This window comes from Podarcis liolepis, assembly GCF_965112155.1.
Source record: "Podarcis liolepis genome assembly, chromosome: 12".
Lineage (NCBI taxonomy): Eukaryota > Metazoa > Chordata > Lepidosauria > Squamata > Lacertidae > Podarcis > Podarcis liolepis.
In genome coordinates this window covers 44,174,696-44,187,067 of record NC_139563.1, presented here as the reverse complement: position 1 = coordinate 44,187,067, position 12,372 = coordinate 44,174,696, and the positions used below count along the sequence as shown (strand labels likewise).

Sequence of the window (12,372 nt, the reverse complement as noted above, 5' to 3'; positions counted from 1 at the left end):
GGCTGAGAGGGAGGGTCTTGTCATCTGGGCAACCCATGACCTCCATGCATACCACACAGGGCTGCACACTGTGGAACATCACAAAAGCAACAACATGTACATTATTCCACTGAACATTTCTTCTGTCCTCCACAAATTGAAAGTCCCATATTTTTCGCTCTATAAGACGCACCAGACCATAAGACGCGCCTAGTTTTGGGAGGAGGAAAACAAGAAAAAAATTATTCTGAATCCCAGAAGACAGAACAGCAAGAGGGATCTGGCTTTTGGGATAACCTCTTGCTGTTCTGGCTTCTGGGATAGCCGTGCAAAGCCTCTTCAGGGCAGCGGGATGAAGGCTCCCCCAAGAGCCGCGCTCCCTTTAAAGAGCGCACAGAGCGTGTGTGCGGCTCTTGGGGGCTTTTCCCCAAGGTGGGAGAAGGGCAGCCCTTCTCCCTCCTTGGGGAAAAGCCCCCAAGAGCCACACACATGCTCCGCACGCTCTTTAAAGGGAGCACTGAGCAGAGCCTCCCGCCTGCATTCGCTCCATAAGACGCACACACATTTCCCCTTATTTTTTAGGAGGGGAAAAGTGCGTCATAGAACGAAAAATATGGTAGTTCAAAATGCACATTTAGTCAAGTAATGTGCATGCAGTAGTTTAAAACACACACACCACACACACACACAAACCAGACTCCCTGCTTGCAGCACGGGGTAAGGGCAAGACAAATGACGGAATCAGCAACTGAATCACTGTTAAGTATTTCTACCATTCATTGTGATGGCAGGAAGAAGTCCCCCAGGGGAAACTGCAGTGGCTCCTTTTTCATACTATGTTTCTGCACAGCCTTAGTTTAACACTAGTCAGAGAACAGGAATACTATAATGATTTTTAAAATATATATATAAAAAATCATACTGCAAAAGTACAATGGAACAGAAATGGTGCCGGTCCCCTCCCCATTAAAAAACCCCAGTGGTTATAGAGTTTTGCATGGGCTTAATATTGACTGTGCCTCCTGCTTGCTTCCCCTCCGATTATTCATCAAATTTATTTTGGCCAATTATGATTGTTTGAAAATTACATTTCGTAAGCCACCCGTCTTTCCGTGGCAAACGTAGGCCCCTTTGTGGGTTGCTGCTGGCCCTACAAAAGGTGGTTAAGTGGTGTGGTAAGAGAAAGGGAATTGGGGAAGGTGAAAAGAAGGGTAGCGTAAGTTTGGAGAGAGGAATCAAGGCGACATCGCCTAGTGCAGGAGGGAGATACAGAACTGGCCAGAGTGGGATGGAATACCCAGCTAGGCTATTCTTGGTCCTATAGGCAGTAAATCTACTTAGATGTTAAGAGTTACTTCAAAGAAACGGGGGCGGGATGGGGGGGGAGGCTGAGTCAGAGGCCCTATATAGGCAATTAGACATAGTGTCTGTTAGGCATGCTACCAAGCAATATTCCTGCTATTAAGCCTTAGCTAGAATACGAACACAACCATTCAGGAACAGTGGGCTGATACGATTAATTCTTGTTAGAAGAGATTGTTCTTTACCCACCTTTGATGGAAATGCATCTCCCTGGAAATGCTCTGAATGTAGCCATCATAGGAATTTGGGTTTTTGTTTGTGACTCTTGTTCTTTGGCTAATGTGGGGCTGTATTTTGATTTAAAACAAACCAAAAACAAAACAAAACAACAGTTTCTGCCATGATGTGAAGAACAGACCACATACTGGGGCCATCCATTTTTAACATACTTTGCTTCTTGGGTTACCCAAAGCAATAAATTATGATAAAATAATTCTCTCTCTCTCTCTCTCTCTCTCTCTCTCTCTCTCTCTCTCACACACACACACACACACACACACACACACACATTTTTAGCTCTTCTCCCCAGGTTGAGATCAGTTGGGGTATATGCAGGTAATAGTTAGCAGTTTGGGATGAGCAATTTTGGGGTGGGGTGAGACACAAAGCAGCAGAAAATGGAATATAGGTCTTGTGAATAAATAGGTTGTTTTCATTTATTACATGTTAACCAAATAAACATCTTCTTAATACCAAAAGGGAAATTGTCAGGTGCTTGCCCATCACTGGAGCGCCTTCGCAGTCATTTGTTGCAACACTGAATGCCAGAAGAATATGATAGAATCCTCCCTGCACCCTTTCTCTTCTTTCTCCTTAAATAAAATACACCTTCTCATGACTGTAGATTTTGGGTACCTTGGGATTTAATATTAAGTTATTCTGCAGAAACGTTCAGTCACCATTGCATCATTTTGAGTTCCATCGCGAAGGATCAATAAGAAGGGCCCACCAATATTCCATTTGCAAGCCCCACCAAGCGTACAGTAGTCATTTTAGGCAAATAAATTCTCTCTACATCTTGGACCAGTTTTGCTTTGGTATGGTGAGAATTGGAGAATTAGTTCTGTGTCTTTCAGCCCAAAGCAAATGTATATTCTTTAGATATGCGTGTATACATTGAGCAAGGCATGGTAAATTTTGTAGCTAAGGATCAGGCTTAGTAATGTATACCAACCGCGTGTTTAACAATGCATCTCATATTCAGTAATGTAGGCAGTTGACAGGATCTTAAAACTCAAAAGTTAGTGTATTCATGTATATCTTTATGCTTAATTGCAGATACCTAGTGGATGAAATTAAGAAGAGAGAAGGATTCCAGCTGCTGTTGGAGGTTTGTGCCAAGTGCTATACAAATAATGTGTATGTCCAATCATTTTGAAACTGGTGGTGCAAAGCTAGTTGATGCAGGCAGTATTTATTATTATTACAATGGTTGTTTTTGTTATTTATTGAATTCATATTTCAAAATCATCATCCTGATTGCTTCTGGGAGAGCAGAATGTAAGTTCTACAGCTAAATGAGCTGCTGTCCGAGAACTAAAAAACCAAAACAAAACTTTAACAACACAAACTGACAGTGTGAATTCTTCTTGAATGAATAGGCCCAGATTGCTTGCTCCATAAGGAACAAGCTTTACTTAGTATGGCAGGAAGTCTGAGTCTAAATGACCCAGTGGCTTATCTGTGGCTAGCAAAATAGTCAGGCGATAGGGCTCTCCCTTCTTCTCCCTGAAAACTAAATTCATTATTCAGCAAGAGCAAGTCTATGCATAGCATACCTGGGCCCAGTTCGTGCTAGAGGAAAAGCTTAACTTCATCTCATTTCATAGCAGCAGGTGGCATGCTTGCTGATCTCTTCCTGCTGACAACTGTATTCTCCTTGATGATTAAACCGTATTTAATACATTCTTTGAAGGAAGGCAGAAAATGATATTATGAAAAGAACCAGTGCCCTTTCATGAAAGAATTTAGCACAGCTGGTAGTTTCTACCCACTTGGGAGGAAGATTAGAACTGTAATTGAGGTAGTGTTCACACTGGGGGAAAATGACAATGCGCTGTAGATACTGCCCTCCCTCGCCCATTATGGTCTCTCTCCCCCCCCCCCCCCGCCGCCAACTTTTATTAATCGGAAGTGTTCAGAAAGAACTGGCTATGTGCGGGAGGAAATGTGCTGCAGCTGCCATTGTTCCTTTACAAAATATTTCCAGCCAAAATGTTGATAGAGGACTCGGCTAGACTGGTGAAAAAAACACACGAATTATATGCGTTGTTTGTGCAATATACCGTTGTGCCTGCAGATGGCGATGTGGAGTCCCCCTTTTCTCTACCTGGTTTCCCTGTTTAAATTTACGCTTTAAACTGAAACGCTTCTTTGATGTGTCTAGATCCAGCCAGAGAGGGGAATTTCATTCTTTAATTCTTGTGTGGGTGGGTTTTTTAGTACATGCATGTATACACACACATTACTTGAAAGAATGGAATCCCACGCTGCAATTACGGGTGAATGAAAGACCTGGAATAAGTAAAAGGTCAACCTTTGTGTTGCTATAAAGAAATATTAAATGAGATTGGCAGTTAATGACATTTAATAAGATTGGCAGGGCAGGTTGATTATTAAGATCATGGGTGAGGTAGAATTTGCCCTCTTCCTATATTGTCTCTCGTATATGTACAAAATGAGTAGATTTGCCAACTTTCTTCGTACGCAACTTGAAAACTTTAAATTGTTTCTCTCCTTTAGCCGGAGTATGCAAATATTTGCTTCTGGTACATTCCACCTAGTCTGAGAAACATGGAAAAGGGGCAGGAGTTCTGGGAGAAGCTCAATCGTGTGAGTACCGTATTTTGTTCATGGGATTTCTGATATTGTGCTTTAAGCAGTTGCATGCAGCACTAGTTTTCTACAGAAAGAGGTTCCGGAACTCTCCACGAACACCTCCCTTGTTCTCTTATAATGGCAATGTCGCCCACCTGAGAGGTGCCGGAACTGAGTTCCGGCGAGTTCCAGCTGAAAGAAGAAGAAGAAGAGTTTGGATTTGATATCCCACTTTATCACTACCCGAAGGAGTCTCAAAGCGGCTAACATTCTCCTTTCCCTTCCTCCCCCACAACAAACACTCTGTGAGGTGAGTGGGGCTGAGAGACTTCAGAGAAGTGTGACTAGCCCAAGGTCACCCAGCAGCTGCATGTGATGTGGAGGAGCGGGGAAGTGAACCCGGTTCACCAGATTACGAGTCTATCGCTCTTAACCACTCAGCAGGTGGTGCTTTTCCCAGTATGCTGTGTGTTGATAATACCTTTATCTGTTGGATTTCTGCTTGTCCTCTAGCTCTTAAAGGCATAGGAGCCCTATCAGGAGGGAAGAAGTTCGCAATCACAGTTCTGTACACTGGTTGAGGATATATGTTCTTGATACGCATTGGAATAAAAGTGAAACCTGCTTTTGCCACGTGCTCACAAGCCTGGTTCACCTTCAGAGTGTTATTTTGAACCTAGATAGGTACCTGCAGGATTCTAAGTTTGCCGCGATCTCAGTTTAGACAAGGCTAATTAAGTTTCCCCCTTAATATAATAGATGCAGACATTATACAAGCCTTCCGCTTGCTATCAAAGCTGCTAACAGATGGCAGACCTGAGCGAAGATGAACAACTGTGCCTGCATCCATTGTCTAGACAGAGCATTCATTACCTGTTTTAGACATTTAACATTGTCCTTGGAACTTGCTCTGCATTATCAATGGATAATACGAGGGGGTGGCGGGGGAAAGCTTAAGTCTGAAATCCCAGCCCCACTTACCTGTGAGTAAGCACCATTAAATTCAATAGGACTTGACTTATTAGTAAGCATGGTTAGGTGGTACAGCCTGTAAATGGAATTAGAAATCAGAATGGGGTAGAATTCATAGCAAAGGGTTTTTTTGGTAGCCTTTATAAATGATGGAAAATGCCTGAGCTTGAGGAAAGGAGGGGGGACATTTAGCAATTGGTTCTTTTGATAAAAGGTGTTGAACATCAAGTTAATTGAAGAAAAAAAATTGCAATAAGCAGGATACGGAATAGCTTATACTGCTTACTGTGCCTTGTTTCAGCCACCCCTCTTCCTGCTATCTTTAATATTTGCTGTATAAAAGATAAAGGGACCCCTGACCATTAGGTCCAGTTGTGACCGACTCTGGGGTTGCGGCACTCATCTCGCTTTATTGGCCGAGGGAGCCGGCGTACTGCTTCCGGGTCATGTGGCCAGCATGACTAAGCCGCTTCTGGCGAACCAGAGCAGCGCGTGGAAACACCGTTTACCTTTCCGCCGGAGCGGTGCCTATTTATCTACTTGCACTTTGACGTGCTTTTAAACTGCTAGGTTGGCAGGAGCAGGGACTGAGCAACGGGAGCTCACCCCGTCGCAGGGATTCAAACCGCCGACCTTCTGATCGGCAAGTCCTAGGCTCTATGGTTTAACCCACAGCGCCACCCGCGTCCCTCTTGTAATCCATATATCATATGTATTTTCTTACAATGTATATTAAATCTGTTTCCTGTACACAGCACCACCCGCGTCCCTATTTGCTATATAAGCACTTGGAATATAAAGCCAAAGTGGAAGGAGAACAACGTAGCTGAAATTCAACAGCAGAGCACATGTGTAGTTAATTCTGGTCCTGTATTACTGGATATTAGATTCTGCTGTGGCTGGATTAATCTCTCATTATCACTGACTGTTGGTCATGCTGGCTAGGACAGGTGGGAGTGGATATCACAACAACAGCTTGAAGGACTAAAGATGTAAAAGGAATCCATTGAGAATGGATTAGCAAGTGAATTTCCTTCAGGCTGTCCGTTCAACCCCTGTTGCAGCATGGAAAGCTTTTGAATGTAGGTCTGTACAATTAAGGTTACTTTTTACCATGAACACATTATGTGTAAATTGATACATAAATGGCTTTGCAATATACATTATTTACATATTAATTTATGTGTATAGGTGCTGCTCTGCTGTTCTTGTTTCTGAAGTGTTATTAAAGGCAACCTTTATACACTAATACTCCAATCCTAGCCATGTCTACTCAGAAGCAAATCCTATTGAATTCAGTGAGACGTGCACCTAGGTAAATGGGATTAGGATTTAAGACTTAATCTACTACCTGTTGTAAAGTTTTCTTAAAAGGATGGAATGCATTGCTTATCATTGTTCTTTTCACATGGAAAGAAGTGATCTCTGTTGCTGCTTGTGGATTTTATCTGTACTTCTCAATTAAAGTCCTAGCTTCTTTGTCAAAGTGTGGAGAACCAACTGGATTTGACTGCCTGTTTTTTTGGCTACCCTGAGGCCAAGATGGATGAGCCTATTCCCTGTCTCCCTCTTGATATCATACAGAGCAAATCTGTACAATTTGCAGCTTCACATTTAACTTAAACTGGCTGTCTCAGGTTGATTCAAAAGGAACCAATAATTTTATGAATGTCTAATCCCAGTAGATGGTTCGGTTCCCTTAAAAGATGTTAAGTGCTTAAAGCACTGATTCATACACTTGAGCTCAGTGCGTCTATTATATATGTTGGTTTACCTTATGAAATAAATATGGTGACTATGATAAAGCCTAGATGTAATCAGTATTTGCCCTTAAGAGCTTATGCCACTTTTAATTAGCTGTGAGCAATTAGATGACTGCAATCGTGAATCCCTTTGCTAAACAGGGCTCATTGAATAAGCGTGATTATGCAGGTGTAAGAAACAAGGAAAGCATTTCTGTCTGTGCAAAAATATAACCTGGCAAATGGAAACCCAATGTTACAAACAGCTAGCAGTTTATAGATATGAAAGTAATTTTTGCTAACCTTATGATGAAAACTACTGTTGAATTGAAACTTCTGTAGCTTTGTAGCTAGTGGGATAAACCTTGAGCTGCTTTTGCTAGTACTGTACATGCCCCCTGGTGGAATTTTCTCTTCTTCTCACTTACAAGAATTATGCAATTAAACCCAACAGGAAGGGAAGTTTGTGACCTATAGAGAGCTATAAAGATGGTGTTTTGCTCCGTGTCATGCATTTGTGGGTCTGGGGCTGAAATTCAAACATTACTTTCTTTCATCCGTGAAATGCTATCAATTTGAAATACGTGCTTTCATACACTTTACGAAGACAAATCCTGCACAATGGAGATGGATTGTAGAAGTGACTCAGCCCCATATAAATTGCCATTAGAGTGTTTGACCCGTTCCTGTCTTTGGCCTGAAGACCAGTGTTTTGTGAAATATACTGTGTGTTGAGTTATTTCAGTACAGTGGTACCTCGGGTTAAGTACTTAATTCGTTCCGGAGGTCCGTTCTTAACCTGAAACTGCTCTTAACCTGAAGCACCACTTTAGCTAATGGGGCCTCCTGCTGCCGCTGTACCGCTGCTGCATGATTTCTGTTCTCATCCTGAAGCAAAGTTCTTAACCCGAGGTTATATTTCTGGGTTAGCGGAGTCTGTAACCTGAAGCGTATGTAACCTGAAGCATATGTAACCCGAGGTACCACTGTGCAGTGGAACTTTGTGTTACATACCACCCTCCTTACGACTGCTTCGGGTTACGAGCTCCGCTAACCCGGAAGTAGATGCTCCCGGTTGCGAACTTTGCCCCGGGATGCGAGTGGAAGTCGCGCGCTGGCGGCGCGGCAGCAGCGGGAGGCGCCATTAGCGAAAGCGCGCCTCATGTTAAGAACGGTTTCAGGTTACAAACGGACCTCCAGAACGAATTAAGTTTGTAACCGGAGGTACCACTGTACAGATCTAGGTGCCTCAGAAAGACCACACATGCTGTGAGAGTTCATTCCTATATTGCTCTATCTGTATATGATAAAAAATGTTTTCAAGAGTTCTGCCGTACTTTTACCAAGGAACAGGTTGGGATTCTGCTGACAGAGACCAGCTTGATTATCAATGAGTAGGGGGCAGTTTTTGTCTCCTCCCCTATAATGTCCCTAAGGAGACTTCTCTACTTTGCCCCATCAGAAAGAAAGCAAAACATTCACTGATGTTCTAGAAAATAAAGCGCTTTACGTTGGGACACTTTTGTGAGGATGGTCAATTTGGCTTCCATCATCCACCAACACAAGGAGTCCCTTGTATGCTGACTACAGACATAACAAGGGGCTGGGATATATAATATAATTATTATGGAAATTAAGTCGTGGCTAGTAAGGAAGACCCAGGAGCTCACTCAAAGTATATTCCTGATTATTCCTTTGCAGGAACCGCTCCCCCCAGTGCTTTGTGGGCAAAATTCACAGTTTCCTGCCGGTTGACAGGCACAAAATTTAAAAGCACCGTATTTTGCCTACAAATGTACACTCCTGTTTCTTCCTTTGCAGCAGCTGCAGCTTGAAGTTTCTTGTGCCTGGTATATGTATTTGACATCAGGCATAGGAAAGGTGGCCGTCACTCGTCAAAAATGGCTCCCTAGACAGAGTCCCCATCAACCCCAGCCACCATGGCCAATTGTCAGCAAAGACACAAATTGTAGTCCAGAACATCTGGGGGGAACCAGGCTGGAGAAGACCAAGTAAGAAGGGAAGGGAAAAGTTGTGCATTTGCAGGGGGAGGCTGCTATTAATTGCTTTGTCTGTCATAGCAGCATTACCATTAACATGTAAAATTAAGCGTTCATTGTTAGAAGCCAGTTCATTATTGCTACTTCATGAAAACAGAGCATCTTGCATTCTGACCTTAATTCTTAATACAGTAGTACCCATGCATTTCAATGGGTCTGCAGTGAGTTGGACTAGCGTTGGCTACAACAACCCTTCATTACCAGTTAGCCGTATAAATGAAGCATGGAACCACTGCTGTTCTTTTACCAAAATGCCAGGGAAAATAAAACCAGAGGCAAGTGGCTTTCGCACCAGCAGAAAGCAATCACTGTAATCCTGTCCGTGTGTTTCAGAATTGTTCCACTTCACCAGAGCCTAAAGCAGCTGCAGCTCAGGTTTTACAAAAATCAAAAAAGAAATTGCAAGGCACATAGTAGCTGTTGCTGGCAAAAAAGCAATACATTGGTACCTTGGTTCTCAAACGTCTCAGTACTCAAACAACTTGGAACCCAAACACTGCAAACCTGGAAGTAAGTGTTCTGGTTTGTGAACTTTTTGCGGAAGCCGAACATGCTCCATTTTGAGTGTTACGCTGAGGTCTGCCTGCTATTTATTTTGCATTTTTGTAGCTCTTTTTCTGTTTGGTTTTTGTGACTGTGTGGAACCCAGTTCAGCTACTGATTGATTGATTGGTTGGTTGATTGATTGATTGTGTGACTGCAGTACATTGTTTATTGCTTACATTTTATGGATCAGTAGTTTCATTAGATAGCAAAATGCATGTTAAATTGTTGTTTTAGGGGTTGTTTTTAAAAGTCTGGAATGGATTCATCCGTTTTGCATTACTTTCTATGGGAAGCCCCTTGGTTTTGGAACGCTTTGGTTTTGGAACGGAATTCCGGAATGGATTAAGTTTGAGAACCAAGGTACCACTGTATATATCCCAGCATATCTTTGAAAGAAGAAAAGCCTTCTTCCTTCTACTTTCCTCATCACATAATTATCTTCTTAATTCCATCAGCTTTAAATGAGGGTGAACTGTTACAGGAAATATGCCAAAAATAATTATTTTTATTTTTATTCAAATCACCCCATCTTTTAACAAAAAAAAGACAAACAAACACACACACAAACACTTCATTTATCAAACCAGTCTTGACCAGTAGTGAAAGACTAGGCCATCAGGGGGCACCAGTGCAACAGAAATGTATTTAAACTTCTAATTAGTGTGCATGTTGTTAATCTCTTCTTGGTGCAATCATGCAAATCTTAATCTAAAAGAAAAGTCTGCTCCAGTTTTTAATATATATTTTTAAACATCAGCATATTTCCCCTCTGATGCATTTATAGGATGATCTTTTTTTCTGGGGAGCTAAGCTACTACCAGGGAATAACTCACAGCTTGTTAGTATTGTCTTCCGCCTTCCATCAGGCAAATATCTGTTCTCCTTTCTTATATGAGACTTTATGTACTGGGTTATATTTTTTGGAGTATTCTGAGTCTTTAATTCATATCTTCTTCTTTTTTTTTTAGAAAAAGAGAAAGACTGTGTTCAGTTGGATTTGCTTCCTAGTAAGGGTTCTTAGGAGTCAAGTGATGGGACACAAATCCCTATGTAAGAATAGGTTTTTTAAGGATTGCTTTGGTAAAATAGGAAAGGTCTATTTATTGAAGCTGAGAAAAGTGCCTACAAATATTGGCTGTTAGCAGGTGTAAATTCAGTGAGTGTATCATAAACTTCTCATTTTGCAGGAAAGATTGCCCAGGACATTAGTAAATTTGATCTGACTATAATTGAGTACAAGTATTATTTGTTGGAAAGTATAGTATTTACAAGATGGGGGCCAGCAGGATGACAAAAGTTGTTAAAAGAGGATCTGAAAACATCAGTTAGGGCCTAATTTCGCCAAATGTGTGAGAACACATTAGTGGGCTATAAAGGAAAAAAATTAGTCTCTGAAGTCTTCTGTGATTGCAAAGGAGGCTGCCCAGTACATATTTACATTCATTTCTAATCTGGCATTGAGTTCTTCCTACCATGCTCTCCCAAAGAGGGCTAATTCTGTTGTCTTTGTATCGGAGTGGCTGGATTATTCACTCACTCCCGACTTAGTGATGGAACAGAATTTCTTGGATTTAAGGGAGCCTGCTCACTGTGTCTCTGCACTCCATTGCAGAGAGGTTGTCCCTGGGCTTTCCCCCCCTTCCTTCAAAGCAGAAGACATATCCAGAACAGTGACTCATTCAGAGATACAAAGGAGGGCTTCGTGGGTCGACATTTCTTACTACTGCATAAGTTAAAAGTCAATATGCACCTAATATTAATTCAGAAAAAAAGTGCTGATTGAAGGTATCCTCAACCCATTCACTGTTAGGCTGCATGATAAAGTAACAATGCTTTAGAAAACATTAGCAAATTGGATAGTTTTGTAAAATTAAACAGGAGAGGGTGTCACTCTGTTATTTCCCTGCCTGCTTGTTAAACAGAACTTTAATCTGAAGATGACCTTCACAGTAGTAGTCACTGAAGTTTTCTTTTATTTATGTATTAAGGTTTGTAGATGTATTTCCACACAGCAATTATATATGTCCAATATTATTGGGTAGGATGCAGTGCTTTTTTCAGGGGGGCACAGGGGTACATATACCCCATTTTGTAAATCTTTGTACTTTTGTCCATTTACTGTATTTATTTCCCCCGATTTGAACTATAAAATGGTGATTTTCTTGAGTCAAAATGAGAGTACCCCTAAACATTTTTTTAAAGAAAAAAAAGCACTGGTAGGATGACTTCATGTACTTAAGCAAGGGCAGATCCTAACGAGAGATCCTGAAGAACCTAAGTTTTTCCATTAAAAGGATAATATAGGCAAACTTTGAGGATGTACTGGGATGCAGCTTACCCATTTCTAACTAGGTATTTCTTTACAAATCCATCATTTTCCAAATTGTGGAAATAACATTAGCCAGCATAGCCTTTTTAGACTTGGGGAAAAAAGCCAAGTAAAGCCCTAGAGCATGGGTAGGTAAACTAAGGCCCGCCTTCTAAATCTGGCCCATGGACGGTCCAGGAATCAGCGTGTTTTTACATGAGTAGAATGTGTCCTTTTATTTAAAATACATCTCTGGGTTATTTGTGGGGCATAGGAATTCGTTCATTTTCCCCGCCCCATATAGTCCTGCCCCCCACAAGATCTGAGGGACAGTGGACCGACCCCCTGCTTGAAAGTTTACTGATTCCTGCCCTAGAGAGCTAGTTGCCTTCTCCTTCAACATACAGCCACATAGTTTGCTTATTGATCTCTCCATCACACCTGATCAGCCATCCCCTCAACTGCAAAATTTTGCAGAAGGGTTTTTTGTTTTTGCATGAAAAAGAATGTTATAAAACACAAGAGCTGACATACTCAGATTTAAAAAAAATAAAATAAATTCACCTTGTCGTCTATGAATGAAAGC

The 12,372-nt window shown here is 41.6% G+C and overlaps 1 protein-coding gene across 5 annotated transcripts in view; it reads left to right on the top strand.

Moving 5' to 3' along the window:
- GADL1 (glutamate decarboxylase like 1) overlaps positions 1-12,372 on the top strand; it is a 96,803-nt gene that overhangs the window by 60,812 nt on the left and 23,619 nt on the right. For 4 of the 5 annotated variants that reach the window (XM_083468272.1, XM_083468273.1, XM_083468271.1 and 1 more), the window contains exons 13-14: positions 2,620-2,671; positions 4,084-4,173. In XM_083468272.1, the coding sequence (XP_083324398.1) occupies positions 2,620-2,671; positions 4,084-4,173 (142 nt within the window). Of the gene's footprint in view, positions 1-2,619; positions 2,672-4,083; positions 4,174-5,885; positions 9,332-12,372 lie in introns of those variants that run through there. The other variant, XM_083468275.1, reaches the window with a different exon arrangement.